Source organism: Macaca thibetana, chromosome 4, assembly GCF_024542745.1.
Source record: "Macaca thibetana thibetana isolate TM-01 chromosome 4, ASM2454274v1, whole genome shotgun sequence".
NCBI lineage: Eukaryota > Metazoa > Chordata > Mammalia > Primates > Cercopithecidae > Macaca > Macaca thibetana.
In genome coordinates, this window is record NC_065581.1 from 57,855,464 (window position 1) to 57,869,742 (window position 14,279).

A 14,279-nucleotide genomic window follows, 5' to 3' on the forward strand; every position below is an offset into this window, starting at 1 on the left:
TCCATGCAAAGGTACTGAAAATAAGAAAGAATATTTACGATTTTCTCTGTTCTTCTGAGGGGGTTGACTGAGGCAAAAGAAACCTTTTATGATATTAATATTTGCAACCCCATGTCAAGTTAATCCTTGACAAATCAAGGATTTGTCATTATTCAAACCTGAAGAGTAGCCTTAGGCCTTGCAAGCAATGATAAATTGTTTGGATGAGTTGTAACATACTGCTTTTGACTGACCTTGACTTTAAATTGTAATAACAGAAACCTGTGGGTATTTTCCTTTTGTTCTTAATGTTTAGAGCAAGCTTGTTTAACCTGCGGCCGACGGGCCACATGTGGCCCAGTTCATCTTTGAATGTGGCCCTACACAAATTCATAAACTTTCTTAAAACATTATGAGAGTATTTTTTTTTTGCGTTTTTTGTTTTGTTTTGTTTTGTTTGTTTTGTTTTGTTTTGCTCATCAGCTATCATTAATGTTAGTGTATTTTATGTGTGGCCCAAGACAATCTTCTTCCAATGTGGCCCGGGCAAGCCAAAGAGTGGACACCCCTGGTTTAGAGGTTTAATTTTGTTCTTTAATTTGTAAATGTAATGTTTTATTTACTGAAAACATTGCTTGAAATATTTGAAGTATTTTGCTGGAATTCATAGCAAAGATGACTTGTAAAAAAAAATTTCTGCAGCAAAAGAATATAGTGAAATATAGTGATTTAATTTTTATTTATAGATACTTAAATGTCTTTTTAATGTGTATTTTAAGTTTTTAAGTTTGCACAGAAACAAATATGTCTATATGGTTTGTATTTAGTTAAGTCCTGATTCAAGTCACTGACACATATAAATAGATGCATATCTGTTTATATTTGTATAATTATATCTTGATATAAATATATATTGATTTAAATATAGTTAAAGTGATAAGCAAAATATTAGGTCATTGATAGTACCATGTTTCAAATTTTTTAAAGATGAACTTTATTTTTGAGAATAGTTTTAGACTTACAAAAAAGTTGTGAAGATAGTACAGTGTTTCCATGTACCCATACTCAGTTTCCCTTATTAGTAACATCGTATATTAGTGTGATACATTTGGCATAATTAATGGAACAACATTAGGACATTATTACTAATTCCAGCCTTTAGTTTTCCCCAATGTCCTTTTTCTTTTCTCCCTTCCCCTCACCTCTTTTCTTTCTTTTCCCATCTCGTCTCATTTCGTTTCTTGAGACAGGGTCCCACTCTGTCACTCAGGTTGGAATGCAGTGGTGTGATCTCAGCTCACTGCAACCTCCACCTCCCAGGTTCAAGCAGTTCTCCTACCTCAGCCTCCCAAGTAACTGGGACTATAGGCACGTGCCACCATACCTGGCTAATTTTTGTATTTTTGGTAGAGACAGGGTTTTGCTATGTTGCCCAGGCTGGTCTCGAACTCCTGAGCTCAGGCGATCCACCCACTTCGGCCTCCCAAAATGCTGGAATTACAGGTGTGAACAACCACACCTGGCCTCAGTATCCTTTTTCTACCCCAGGACCTCATTTGGGATCCCACATGACATTTAGACATTAATCTCCTTAGGCTCCATGGTTCAAATTTTAAGTGAGTTTTGCAATGCCTTTTCAGTCATACCGTATTATAAAGCCTTTGGTCTCTCATTACGAAAGCATGTAAGACATCAGGTAAGTAAGCTTGTGCTATGCAAGAGGCATTGTTAATTAAAACCTATGGTGTTATCTCCATAGAGATGAATGCATATGATTTTCAAATTATAGGAGAATTTAATCTGTCACAATTTTTAATAATATTTGGTAAGCATTGGAAAAAACCTAGTGTGGGAAAGTAGTGTAACACTAATGAACTGTATTGTAATGAGTAAGGTTGGGTATGAGAAATTATTGAAAATAATATTGAGTATACATAAATTTATGGGACAATAACTGCATGTGTTGATTCTTCTTTACAGAATGTGACAGTGATGATAACATGGGTGCCAAAAATACTTCAATAGGAGAAGAATTTATATCCACAGAAGGTAACCTAATAGAGTTAATCTCTTTTCTGCTTGACTGTATTTGCATTTTTTTTTTAAATTTCTCTGTCTCTCACCCATTCACCCCTCTTACTCCCTTCTACCCCCAAGTTAAAACATTTTCTCTGTTTGAAGGATAGCTTTGCATTTTTCATGTAAGATGACTTAGGGGTAATACTAATTTAGAAAGCTAGAATGTGTCACCCAATTATGGCCCTTGGATCAAATCCAGTCCACTATCTTTAGGAACACAGCCATACATTTAAGTATTGTCTATGCTATTGCTTTTGTACCACAACTGCAAGGTTGAGTAAGTGTGGCACAGACAGTAGAGCCCATCCACCCCCGCCCTCCTCAAATAATTATTTTCTAACCCTTTAAAAAGAAAAAGGTTGCTAACTCTGGGCTAGGAGACAATTTTGATTTCCTAATTGTTATTTATCTTGAATAGTATTAAGAGTATTAAAAGACAGGCAGTGGAACTCTAAAAGCAAGCACCTGTATCTAAATGTAATGGGCTTTTTTAAATAAATTTTTTTAAAAAGGGTTTTTTTTTTTTATTTTTGGTTTTTGGTTTTTGGGTTTTTTTTGAGACAGAGTCTCACTCTGTCACCCAGACCAGAATGCAGTGGTACAATCTCAGCTCACAGCAACCTTTGCCACCTGGGTTCAAGCGATTCTTGTGCCCCAGCCTCCAGAGTAGCTGGTATTACAGGCGTGTGCTTCTGCCACGCCCAGCTAAAAATTAAAATTCTCTTTTACTCTTCTTAAAGGAAAAGCTATTTCCTTCCGTAGGTTAAAGAGAACTTTTTATGTCACTTGGCATCAAATCATTTGCTGGCTGTACCATTATTTGGTTGTGTCTTGTAACCATTCTTTACTTTGGTTTTTCTATAACAGACTGCACTTTTTAATAACCAGGGGGAAATGAGATAATGGATCTTAGAAAATACTTTGAGCTTCACTGGAGAAGTTGAAAGTATTATATCAGCATCTTTGACGTTAAAGAAAAGCAGTAGGAATCTTCACGTACATTCCAGTATAATGTTTATTGTTGGAGACTGTAGGGTAGGAATGTGGAGCCTGGAAAGTAGGGATGGAAATATGTGACTGAACACACAAACAGAATGGCCCGACTGATATGTTTTCTTTGCATTTCTTTGATCTCAGATAATATAACTAGTTTAACTAAGAGCATACTAGAGCTTTATGGTATTAGGAGTTTGGGAAATGGAGTCTGGCAGTGGAATCGATTCATCCATTAGATGAAGTAGATAGCTGTAGTCTTTCTGCCTTATAGCCAAATTCATTGGTTAAACAAAACTGGCAATAAATCTACACCTAATTGGAAGGAAGCAACTTTTTTGACCAACTTCTTTTCCCAGCATGGTCTTTCAAGGTCTAGCTCAATGCTTAGTAGCCACATAATGATGAATTAAACAAATGAAAGAACTTTTGTGCGTTTTGAACAAAAACTGCCAATTATGTTGTTTATCAAGGCCACTAAAAGATAAACAGTACTGAACGTCTAAAGAGTTCAGATTTTGCAACTTTTATTTGACACCTCGTGACTCATCCCATGGAAAATGCCAGGCAAAATTACAACTTTTAAATAGTTACAAGCCGTCACAGTTTTGTGGGCTCCTACCTAACCTAGGAAATCTGAGATTTGTGTAACTGGATATGTACCAGATATTATCTATGTAATGCATTTTATGGTTTAGAGGCGGAGATGTTACATTTTTGTGATTATTTGGTTTGGAAAAATAATTATTTTTATAGGATTCAAGAGAAGATACTTATAACTAGTTGTCATAGTTAAAATAGAGGTGGGGATAAAATCCTTTAATTCCAAGAAAAACCAAAGGTGTTTGTGTTTTATATCCTGATGCTTTATATAAAATAAGTGTGAGAAGCACACGATGTTTCACATAAGTTAAGGAATATGGGCTCCTTTGCACTTTTCTCTAACATTCTTCTTTTTTTCCCCTCCTCATCACCCCAGAAGAGCTAACTCGAATTTCATCTCTTAGGTTGCTATGGTCAGTGCCTTTCCTAGATTGTCCATCTTTAGACACAGCCAATCACTGTCTATTCTGGGCTCCCTCTGTACCAGGCCAAATGGATTTAAAATACTTCTGTCTATATTTTTCATCTCCACAGACTGTAAGCTCCTTAGGGTGTAGGATCATGTTTTATTTATCTTTACTTCAGCAGCACCTAGCACAGTGTTTGGCACAAAATGATTGCTTGTGAAATGAATAAACTTTTAACAAACTTAAAACATGTTAGAGCCACCATTTCCCTATAAATGGATAAGGGAAATTGAGATAGAGTCTATTTTGTTGTAGAATATTGGGTTATTTTGTTGACCCTGAACCACAGAAGCAAAATAATGTTCTCGTCTACACCTGATAACAAAACTGAAAAAAAATTTAAGCAACCTCTTAAGTCTCTTTTTATTCCTTCCTTTCCAGTACAACTCTGTAAATTCCTTGAGAAATAGTGGCAGAAGACAGGATAAATTTGCTTATGGCCCTTTGCCTTAGGGTAATCCCCCTCCTTCCGTGATTTGTGTTATTCTTTGTTGTTCCCCATAGACCAATATCAAACTCTGACCACACAGGCCAGTCATAACAATCCTACGTAATCTATTTCCTGTACTTGACAGAGGAAACAGATGCCGCATAATGTGGTGGTGAAAAGTACAGTCTTTGGATTCATACTGCCTAAAACTCTGCGCTTACAAGTTGTGTAATATTGGACAAGTCACTTAACTTCACTGTGCTTCAGCTTCCTCCTTTTAAATATGGGAATATTAGTATACCTACCTTACTAGATATAATAACATGACATATGATAAATAGTATATATTGGTTGCTGCTACTGTTACTGGGATTATGATGATCATTATGTCATTATTTATATCTTCACCTAAGATCTCCTCTGGAGGTATGTCTATTAACTAGAGGTATTCTGACTCAAATTGCTGGAAGAGACAGAGGACAGCATTGCATAGATAATTTTCTATGCAAAACCATCTTCCTATAAATGTTAGCAATATGCTTTATTTGGAGAATTCCTTCAATTAATAGCAGTCAAAACTACTCTTAACAACCTGTGAGAGTCAGACGATTCTCTTCATTTTATATGAAAAACTGAGGCTTCTAAACATTAAGTAATTTGGCCTTACATCCAGTTTTAAAATGATTGAGGCACCATTTCTATATGTCTTGTACCTCCTACTACTGGTTGTTTTTGTTGTTTGTTTGCCATAATTACTGCTCTCAAAGTAAATGAAATTAAGGCACAGAGAAAGGAGGGTAAGGGGAACACAGACCTAGCCACAGAATAGGAAAACAGACAGATTTTTCACAAGTGCTCTTTAGTTTTTCATATGGCTTCAAGTTACTGTCTGATGTTCTTTAATTTCAATCTGAGAGATTCTCTTTAGCATTTCTAATAGGGCAGGTCTACTAGTAAATTCTGTAGCTTTTGTTTATCTGATAATTTCTTTAAGAATAGTTTTGTCAGATGTAGAATTCTTGATTGACATTCTTATTTTCTGGTTTCCATGGTTTTTTATAAGAAATCAGCTAGTAATTTTATTAAGGCTCTCTTGTATGTGATGAGTTGTTTCTCTGTTGCTTTCATTGTCTTTGGCTTTTGACAGTTTGACTATAACATGTCTCAGTGTGGGTCTCTTTAGAGTTCATTGAGCTTCTTGGATATGTAGATTCACCTCTTTCATCAAATTTAGGAGTTTTTCAACCATTATTTCTTCAAACATTCTTTCTGATCCTATTTCGCTTCCCCTCTCGAGACTCCTGTAATGCATATGTTAGTTCACTTGATGGTGTCCCACAGGTCCCTTGGACTCGGTTTACTTTTCTTCATTTTTCGACTGAACCCAAACCAAGACACATACTGGATTAATTAATTAATTATATTATACTTTAAGTTCTAGGGTATATGTGCACAACGTGCAGGTTTGTTACATATGTATACACGTGCCATGTTGGTGTGCTGCACCCATTAACTCATCGTTTACATTAGGTTTATCTTCTAATGCTATCCCTCCCCCCTCTCCCCACACCACAACAAGCCCTGGTGTGTGATGTTCCCCTTCCTGTGTCCAAGTGTTCTCATTGTTCAGTTCCCACCAATGAGTGAGAACATGCGGTGTTTGGTTTTCTGTTCTTGCGACAGTTTGCTGAGAATGATGGTTTCCAGCTGCATCCATGTCCCTACAAAGGACATGAACTCATCCTTTTTTGTGGCTGCATAGTATTCCATGGTGTATATGTGCCACATTTTCTTAATCCAGTCTGTCATTGATGGACATTTGGGTTGGTTCCAAGTCTTTGCTATTGTGAATAGTGCCACAGTAAACATATGTGTGCATGCGTCTTTATAGCAGCATGATTTATAATCCTTTGGGTATATAGCCAGCAATGGGTCAAATGGTATTTCTAGCTCTAGATCTTTGAGGAATCGCCACACTGTCTTCCACAATGGTTGAACTAGTTTACAGTCCCACCAACAGTGTAAGTGTGTTCCTATTTCTCCACATCCTCTCCAGCAACTGCTGTTTCCTGATTTTTTAATGATTGCCATTCTAACTGGTGTGATATGGTATCTCATTGTGGTTTTGATTTGCATTTCTCTGATGACGAGTGATGATGAGCATTTTTTCATGTGTCTGTTGGCTGCATAAATGTCTTCTTTTGAGAAGTGTCTATTCATATCCTTTGCCCACTTTTTGATGGGGTTGTTTGTTCTTTTCTTGTAAATTTGTTTGAGTTCTTTGTAGGTTCTGGATATCAGCCTTTTGTCAGATGAGATTGCAAAATTTTTTTCCCATTCTGTAGGTTGCCTGTTCACTCTGATGGTAGTTTCCTTTAGAAGCTCTTCAGTTTAATTAGATCCCATTTGTCAATTTTGGCTTTTGCTGCCATTGCTTTTGGTGTTTTAGACATGAAGTCTTTCCCCATGCCTATGCATACTGGATAATTTAAATTGTGCTATCTTTAAATTTGCTGACTCTTTCTTCTTTGTACTCAAATTCATTAAGCCCCTCTAAAGATTTTTCATTGTATTTATTGTATTTTTCAGTTCCTGAGTTTCTATTTAATGGGCTTTTAATAATTCTGCCTCATTATTGGTACTCTTCATTTTGTTCATACATTGTTTTCCTGGTTTCCTTTAGTTCTTTGAACATACATAAGACAGCTTAAAGTTTTTGTCACCCATGCTATATCATGTAGCCTGTTGCTCCTAGTCTACAAACCTGTATAGCATGTTATTGTGCTGGATACTGTAGACATTGTAACATAATGCTAAATATTTGTGCATCTAAACATAGAGACATAAAAATACATAAAAATGGTATACCTGTATAAGGTACTTACCCTGAATGGAGCTTGCAGGATGGGGAAGTTGCTTTGGGTGAGTGAGTGAGTGACTGGCAAGTGAATGTGAAGGTCTAGGTTGTTACTGTACTCTACTGTAGATTTTATAAACACTGTACAATTAGGCTATACTACATTTTTTTTTTTTTTTTTTTTTTTTTTTGAGACGGAGTCTCGCTCTGTTGCCCAGGCTGGAGTGCAGTTGTGCGATCTCTGCTCACTGCAGCCTCCGCCTCCCGGGCTTAAGCTATTCTCCTGCCTCAGCTTCCCAAGTAGCTGGGATTATAGGTATGTGCCACCAAGCCCGGCTAATTTTTGTATTTTTAGTAGAGATGGGGTTTCTCCATGTTGGCCAGGCTGGTCTCGAACTCCTGACCTCAGGTGATCCGCCCACCTTGGCCTTCCAAAGTACTGGGATTAAGGCATGAGCCACCAAGCCCGGCCTATATTACATTAAAAAGAAATTTTTTTCGTCAATAATCAGTTCACCTTAGCTTACTGTAACTTGTATAAACTTTAAAATTTTTAACTTTTTGTCTCTATTGTAATGACACTTAAAACACAAAAACTTTGTACAGCTATAGAGAAATATTTTCTTTATATTCTTATTCTATAAGCTTTTCCCTACTTTTAAATTGTTTTAAATTACTTTTAAAACTTTTTTATTGAAAACTAAGACAAACACATATATTAGCTTAGACCTACAGTCAGGATCATCAATATACTTTTATAAGAAGCAGTACCCTCTAAAATAATAATAAAAAGTATAGTAAATACATAAACCAGTACCAGAGTTTATTGTAATTTTCAAGTGTTATGTACTGTACATAATTGCATGTGCTATACTTTTATACAACTGACAACAGCATCACCACAAACACATGAGTAATGTGTTGTGCTGCAACGTGAAGATGGTTATGACACCACTAGGCAATAGGAATTTTTCAGGTCTATTATAATCTTACGGGACCACTGTTGCATATGCGGTCCATTGTTTACCAAAAGTTGATACACAGCACACGACCATACTTGCCTTTTGTTTTTTATAGTCTTTCAGCTGGCAAGTTTAATACCTATAAGCTCACTGGAGGTATGATATATTTGTATAGATGTTGCTGTACTTAACAATGGTTTGATTTATGATTTTTTGACTTTATAAGGATGTGAAAGCAATATGCCTAAACTTGAACTGTAACTTGTATAAACTTTAAAATTTTTAACTTTTTGTCTCTATTGTAATAACACTTAAAACACAAACATTTTGTACAGCTATAGAGAAATATTTTCTTTATATCCTTATTCTGTAAGCTTTTCCCTACTTTTAAGTAGGGAAACAGTGGTCCCATAAAATTATAATAGACCTAAAAAATTCCTATTGCCTAGTGGTGTCATAGCCATCTTCATGTTGCAGCACAACACATTACTCATGTGTTTGTGGTGATGCTGTTGTCAGTTGTATAAAAGTATAGCACATACAATTATGTACACTACATAACACTTGAAACTTGTACTTGAAACATTTAGTATAAACCATACTTCAGATTTTGAATTTTAGCTCAAAAATTTTTATAACTTTAATTGTAAAACAGACATTGTGTTAGACTATTTCATATATATATATACGTATACATATAACCTACTATCATTTATTAAAAAGACCTTTCCCTATCATTCTGTAGTGCTACCTTTGTTGTAAATCCAATATCCATATATGCATGGGTCTGTTTCTGAGCTGTCTGTGCTGTTCCTTTGATCTATTTATTCTTGCACTAGTACCACATTATTAATTACTGTAACTTTATAATAAGTGTTCATATCTTAAACAAGTCTTGTCCCCTTGTTTTTCTTTGGTAAGAGTGTCTTCGCTTTTCTTTACATTTCCTCATCCCTTTTAATTCATCTTAGGGGCAACTAACTGATCCTAGAGTGTAGCTTTAACTTGATACACAGTTCATGCTAGTTTGTGGTACTTTAAATTAGACAACACTAGTGTCCCAACTCAGAGGAACATGCAGTTGTATCTTAGGGAGATCACTGGTGCCTGCAGCCAAGTAGCCTCTGAGAGACTGTGGACCAGATAGGATGAGATAAATCTGGTGTGAGAAGCTAGTGAAGGCCAAGAAATTGACACCAAATTTCACCCTCCTGGATTTTAGCATCATTCCCAAGGAGGAGATGTAACCCAACTATTGTGAACCTAGTAATGTCTGTCTTGTTCACTGTTACATTGCTGTTCCTGGTATATAATGGGCATTCAATAAATATTTGTCAAATGAGTTTACATACATCTCCATACAGCCTATATTATATGCTTCTCAGATGACATTTATGTGGCTATGAGTTTCACTACCTTAGATGCTAGGATGCTTGAAGCTAATTTTTCCCCAGCTTTATTGAGGTATAATTAAAAATTAAACTAAATTTTTAATGGCCTGTGACATTTTGTCATTTCATGGAGTTGCCTTTCTGTTTAAAGTCTTATATGTATCACCTCGAGTCTTTTAGGAAATAAGTGATATAGATTTTATGTTGAAATAAGTTATTACCTGTCAGTGATTTTAAAAGTTTGTTGACTTTCTACATCCCTAAGTGGAATTAACTTGCAAGTTCCTTAGCACACTAAGTTCATATATAAAATTCAATCAAGATCATATCTAGATTTTCATATTTCAAAATACTCAAATTTTTGGTAGAGAAACTGCCAAGTTATCCTATATTTTTCCATTGTGATTTTACTTTCCTTCTTGAAAAGATGAATACAGTTGATGAAACTTAAAAAAATATAGCACATGTTGAGTAGTTTTCTGCCCTAAGTATTAAAATTCTATGTTTTTTAATGCAGATGTGGAATTAGAAGAAGCTATTAGAAGAAGTCTTGAGGAAATGTAATTAAAGATATTACCACACAACATCAAGTGGCCTTGAAGAGACTCAGATAATGAATTCTTGAGTTTGTTTTCTAAAGGAGACCAGAAATCCACTATTACAAATGTATTTGAAAACATGGTTTTGCTTTCATATGTTCAAAATTTGATCTTTGTTTTGTATTTTTGTGTTAATGTGCAAACATGTACAGAAGGAATAGAATACATGTTCATGCAAATATAAATCATGTATTCTAATATAGGTATAACAGTTTCCCAGTTAACTTTGAATTTATATATTTAGATTTAAAGGATTTAAAAAAAAAAAAAAGGAAAGCTCTTAATAGTTGTTTCCCAAATAGCATTAGTTCTTTAATTTTATTTGTACTGTACAAATGATTCTAGTTTATTTTTTTAGGAGTGAAAATGAATATAAAAAAGGTGACATAGGTCAAGTTTTCCATAAATTCTACTTCTCATGTGGCACTATTATATATTACCTTTGAGATCTTTGTTTATGTTTATTAGAAGAGGGTAATGGAAACTGATCATGGAAACACTTAAAATTTTATCAGCAGTGTTCTTTGTGGGTGCCATGCAGATGTGAATTATTGCTTTAATTAGAGCAGCACATTGCTAAAATAAAAAATACACCTTAATTTTTAAGAAATAATTTAAATGAAACAATTTCCATTCCTTTTACCTGCTTAGACTTTTATGTGACTTGTATGATCTCCTGTTTAAAGGGAATGGTGTCAAAATATTTGCATAAAATTATTTTTCATAATACTAGTCCTTTTTTATACGTGTAAACAATATCTTCAAGAAATAATGTTGAAAGCCTACTCAGGAATAATCTTCCTTAACTCTTTAAAATTTTTATTTCATATAGAATGTCTTCAGTTTAGTTATTCACTGAATTGTCAGTTTCCTTCATTTGGTATTACATATTAATTCTTAAATATTGAGGCCCCATTGTGAGTAATATAAAATACGACATAAGTAGAAGACTAAGAAGGGCTTGTCATATGATCTTTGTGTATATGCTTCATGTTATTTGAGCAGAAATGTCTTATCTTTAAAAATTTTTAGTAGTAATTATTTACCAAACTTAAAAACATTTCCATAAATATAAAGCTTTCCTTTATATTTAAGACAAAATATAAAGGCTAGAATTTTGTTCCTTCTCTGTAACACTAAATATTTTAGTGTGAAAGTGAATTTTTTTTATTACTATAGTCTTTTCAATCTACAAGTTGTGTTTTTAATTTCTTGATATGTCACTTCTGTTCCTCCCTGCTTGCATTTTTTTAAAAGTAGACATTGTGGCTTGAGAATTTATCAATCATCTTTCCAAAATGACCACATTTTGCTTTTAGTTTGTATGTTTAAGTGGTCAAGCAAGGCTCTAGGAGATAGTCACTGAGCTGGACCTTAAACACATCTGCGGGAGCTCACAAAATAGTGAGGAGCAAAAGAGGCATTCCAGAAAGATGAGTGGTTAAGCAGATGTGGGGGCAGGGCAAGAGGAGACAGCTCCTTGTTGCCAGAGATTCTACACAAAGGTGTCATGGACACTGATGCTCTATTAAGAAGCTTTTGTGGTGTGTGTGGTAGAGAATAAGGCTTTTGATATAACAGGAAAGGGATATTTCATCATGACTCTTAAGAAAAGGTAACTGGGTTGTTTAATGTTTTAATTGATAATTGTCACTGATTGTATTTCTACCTGTTAAATAATTAAAAATCATCTTAAAATTCATACTTTGGCTTTAATTTAGACAAAAGGAGATGTAATCGCTGTGTAACATTAGAGAAAGTTATATGGATTATCATCAAAAGTAAATGTTTCTAACATTGACAAAGATGCTTATCTTTTCATTACATCATTCACTCATTAATTCATTCAGTCACAAAATATTTATTGTACCAACCATGTGCCAGCAACTATTCTAAGCACTTGGAATATACCAGTAAGCAAAACAAAGCCCTTTACCCCTCTGTGGAGCACACATTGGTGGAGAGAAGGAGATTGTACAATGTTAGTAAGCAAGCAAATAAAACTGCATATCTGATGGTGATACATGTAACGAAGGAAAATGAAGGGAATAAATAGTGCAGGGACAGGGAGTTGCAGGGAGGCTTGCTATTTTTAATAGGGTGGTCAGAAAAGATCTCACTGATACGTAAACTTGAGCAAAAACCTGAAGAAGGTGAGGGAATGAGGATGAAAATATATATAGGGAAGAGAGTTCCAGGTGGAGGAGGGGAAGGTCCAGACAGGAGCTTAGTATATTCAAGGAAAAGCAGGAAGACTAGTATCACTGAGAGGATGAGCTAAGAGAGTAATAGGAAATGAACTTGAGTTTTTTCTAATGACCTTGGCTTTTACTCCGAGGTAAGGAGCGATTGAAGGTTTCTGAGAATAAATGGTATGATCTGCCTAATTTAGGATTGCTGTAGTTGCTGCACTGAGATAACATGTACATGAGAGGCAAGAGTAGAAGCACGGAGACCAGAGAGGAAGGTATTGTAGTACTTCAGATAGTAACTTACCAGGTAGCATGAACCAGAATGGTGGCGGTAGAATTGGGAAGAATCTGGATATATTCTGAAGGTAAAATTAATGGGATTTACTAATGAGGTGGATCTAGGATATGAGAGAAAAAGAGTTCAGGATGATTCTAAAGTCACTTGATAGACTTTCAAACCACTCACAAAATGTGTTTTGTTTTCGTTTGTGTCATGATAAAGTATTTTTAATAAGGTCAAATAATCCCCTACCCCAAGAGTTAATTAGGATTTAGAATGAGTTCAGAGGGAATTGGGATCCAGCCTTAAGGGCTTCAACTCTGTTCAAGTATTTAAATGACTTTGATCTCTGATTAAAGGTGCTGGTTCAGCTTTAGACTATTATTATCTATCATTTTCTGTGCCGTGTACATTAACATCCTTGCAGTGAGAGGCATAGAGCTATCAGGAGAGGGGACCAAAACCTAACTTTTTAAGTAGACTAATCTTTGTATCCTCAGCTCTATTCCATCTTTTACCGACAGCTGGTGCCTGACCTAGAGGCCTACTGCATCTTTTTGTTAACATTAGAAGTTGGCCTGGCGCGGTGGCTCAAGCCTGTAATCCCAGCACTTTGGGAGGCCGAGACGGGTGGATCACGAGGTCAGGACATCGAGACCATCCTGGCTAACACGGTGAAACCCCGTCTCTACTAAAAAATACAAAAAACTAGCCGGGCGTGGTGGCGGGTGCCTGTAGTCCCAGCTACTTGTGAGGCTGAGGCAGGAGAATGGCGTGAACCCGGGAGGCGGAGCTTGCAGTGAGCTGAGATCCGGCCACTGCACTCCAGCCTGGGCCACAGAGCGAGACTCGGTCTCAAAAAAAAAAAAAAAAAAAAAATTAAAAGTTGAGGACTTCTTAATGCCAATTATTTCACTCAGAATATTTATTTATTTAGACAAGGTCTCGTTCTGTTGCCCAGGCTGGAGTGCAGTGGCGAGATCTCGGCTCACTCAACAGGAATAATTTTAATAGCAAAAATTAAAAACTCCTTCATTAAGCCGGGCGTGGTGGTTCACACCTGTAATCCTTAGAATGATAAAAATGAAGTAAATTCACTTTGTTTCCTACATCTACCTAGATAGGGAAAGATGGAGTAGCTTTTTCTTTTTTACTTAATAGCTTCAGCGTTGTCCGGGCATTCGTTACTCTCGTCTTAGTATAAAGTGGTAACAGGAAGGTCAGGTGAGTGTGAGCTGCCTAGGAGCTGCACTTAACTGCCTTCTGTTTCACAAAAGGACCTTTTCTCCCTATATCACAGGACCCTTAATGTCGTTGTTCTTGCTTTGAATTATGGGTGCTGGAAGAAACTAAACGAAGCCATCACTGAGCAATACACCCACAACCCATCGACCGATAGGAACCTTCGTGTGGGGGAAGTTGGTTACTTTTAGGCTGCACGAAGAGG

At 35.8% G+C, this 14,279-nt stretch overlaps 2 protein-coding genes across 5 annotated transcripts in view; one reads left to right on the forward strand and one right to left on the reverse strand.

Annotated features, from left to right (window-relative positions):
• The window catches only part of ZNF451 (zinc finger protein 451), a 376,340-nt gene extending 364,175 nt beyond the window's left edge, over window positions 1-12,165 (forward strand). For all 4 annotated transcript variants that reach the window (XM_050788773.1, XM_050788772.1, XM_050788774.1 and 1 more), the window contains 2 exons: window positions 1,960-2,028; window positions 10,279-12,165. In XM_050788773.1, coding sequence (XP_050644730.1) covers window positions 1,960-2,028; window positions 10,279-10,325 — 116 coding nt within the window. In that variant the 3' untranslated portion in view covers window positions 10,326-12,165. The remainder of the gene's footprint in view (window positions 1-1,959; window positions 2,029-10,278) is intronic.
• Window positions 1-14,279, reverse strand: part of DST (dystonin) — a 1,587,602-nt gene that overhangs the window by 695,539 nt on the left and 877,784 nt on the right. The window lies entirely within an intron of this gene.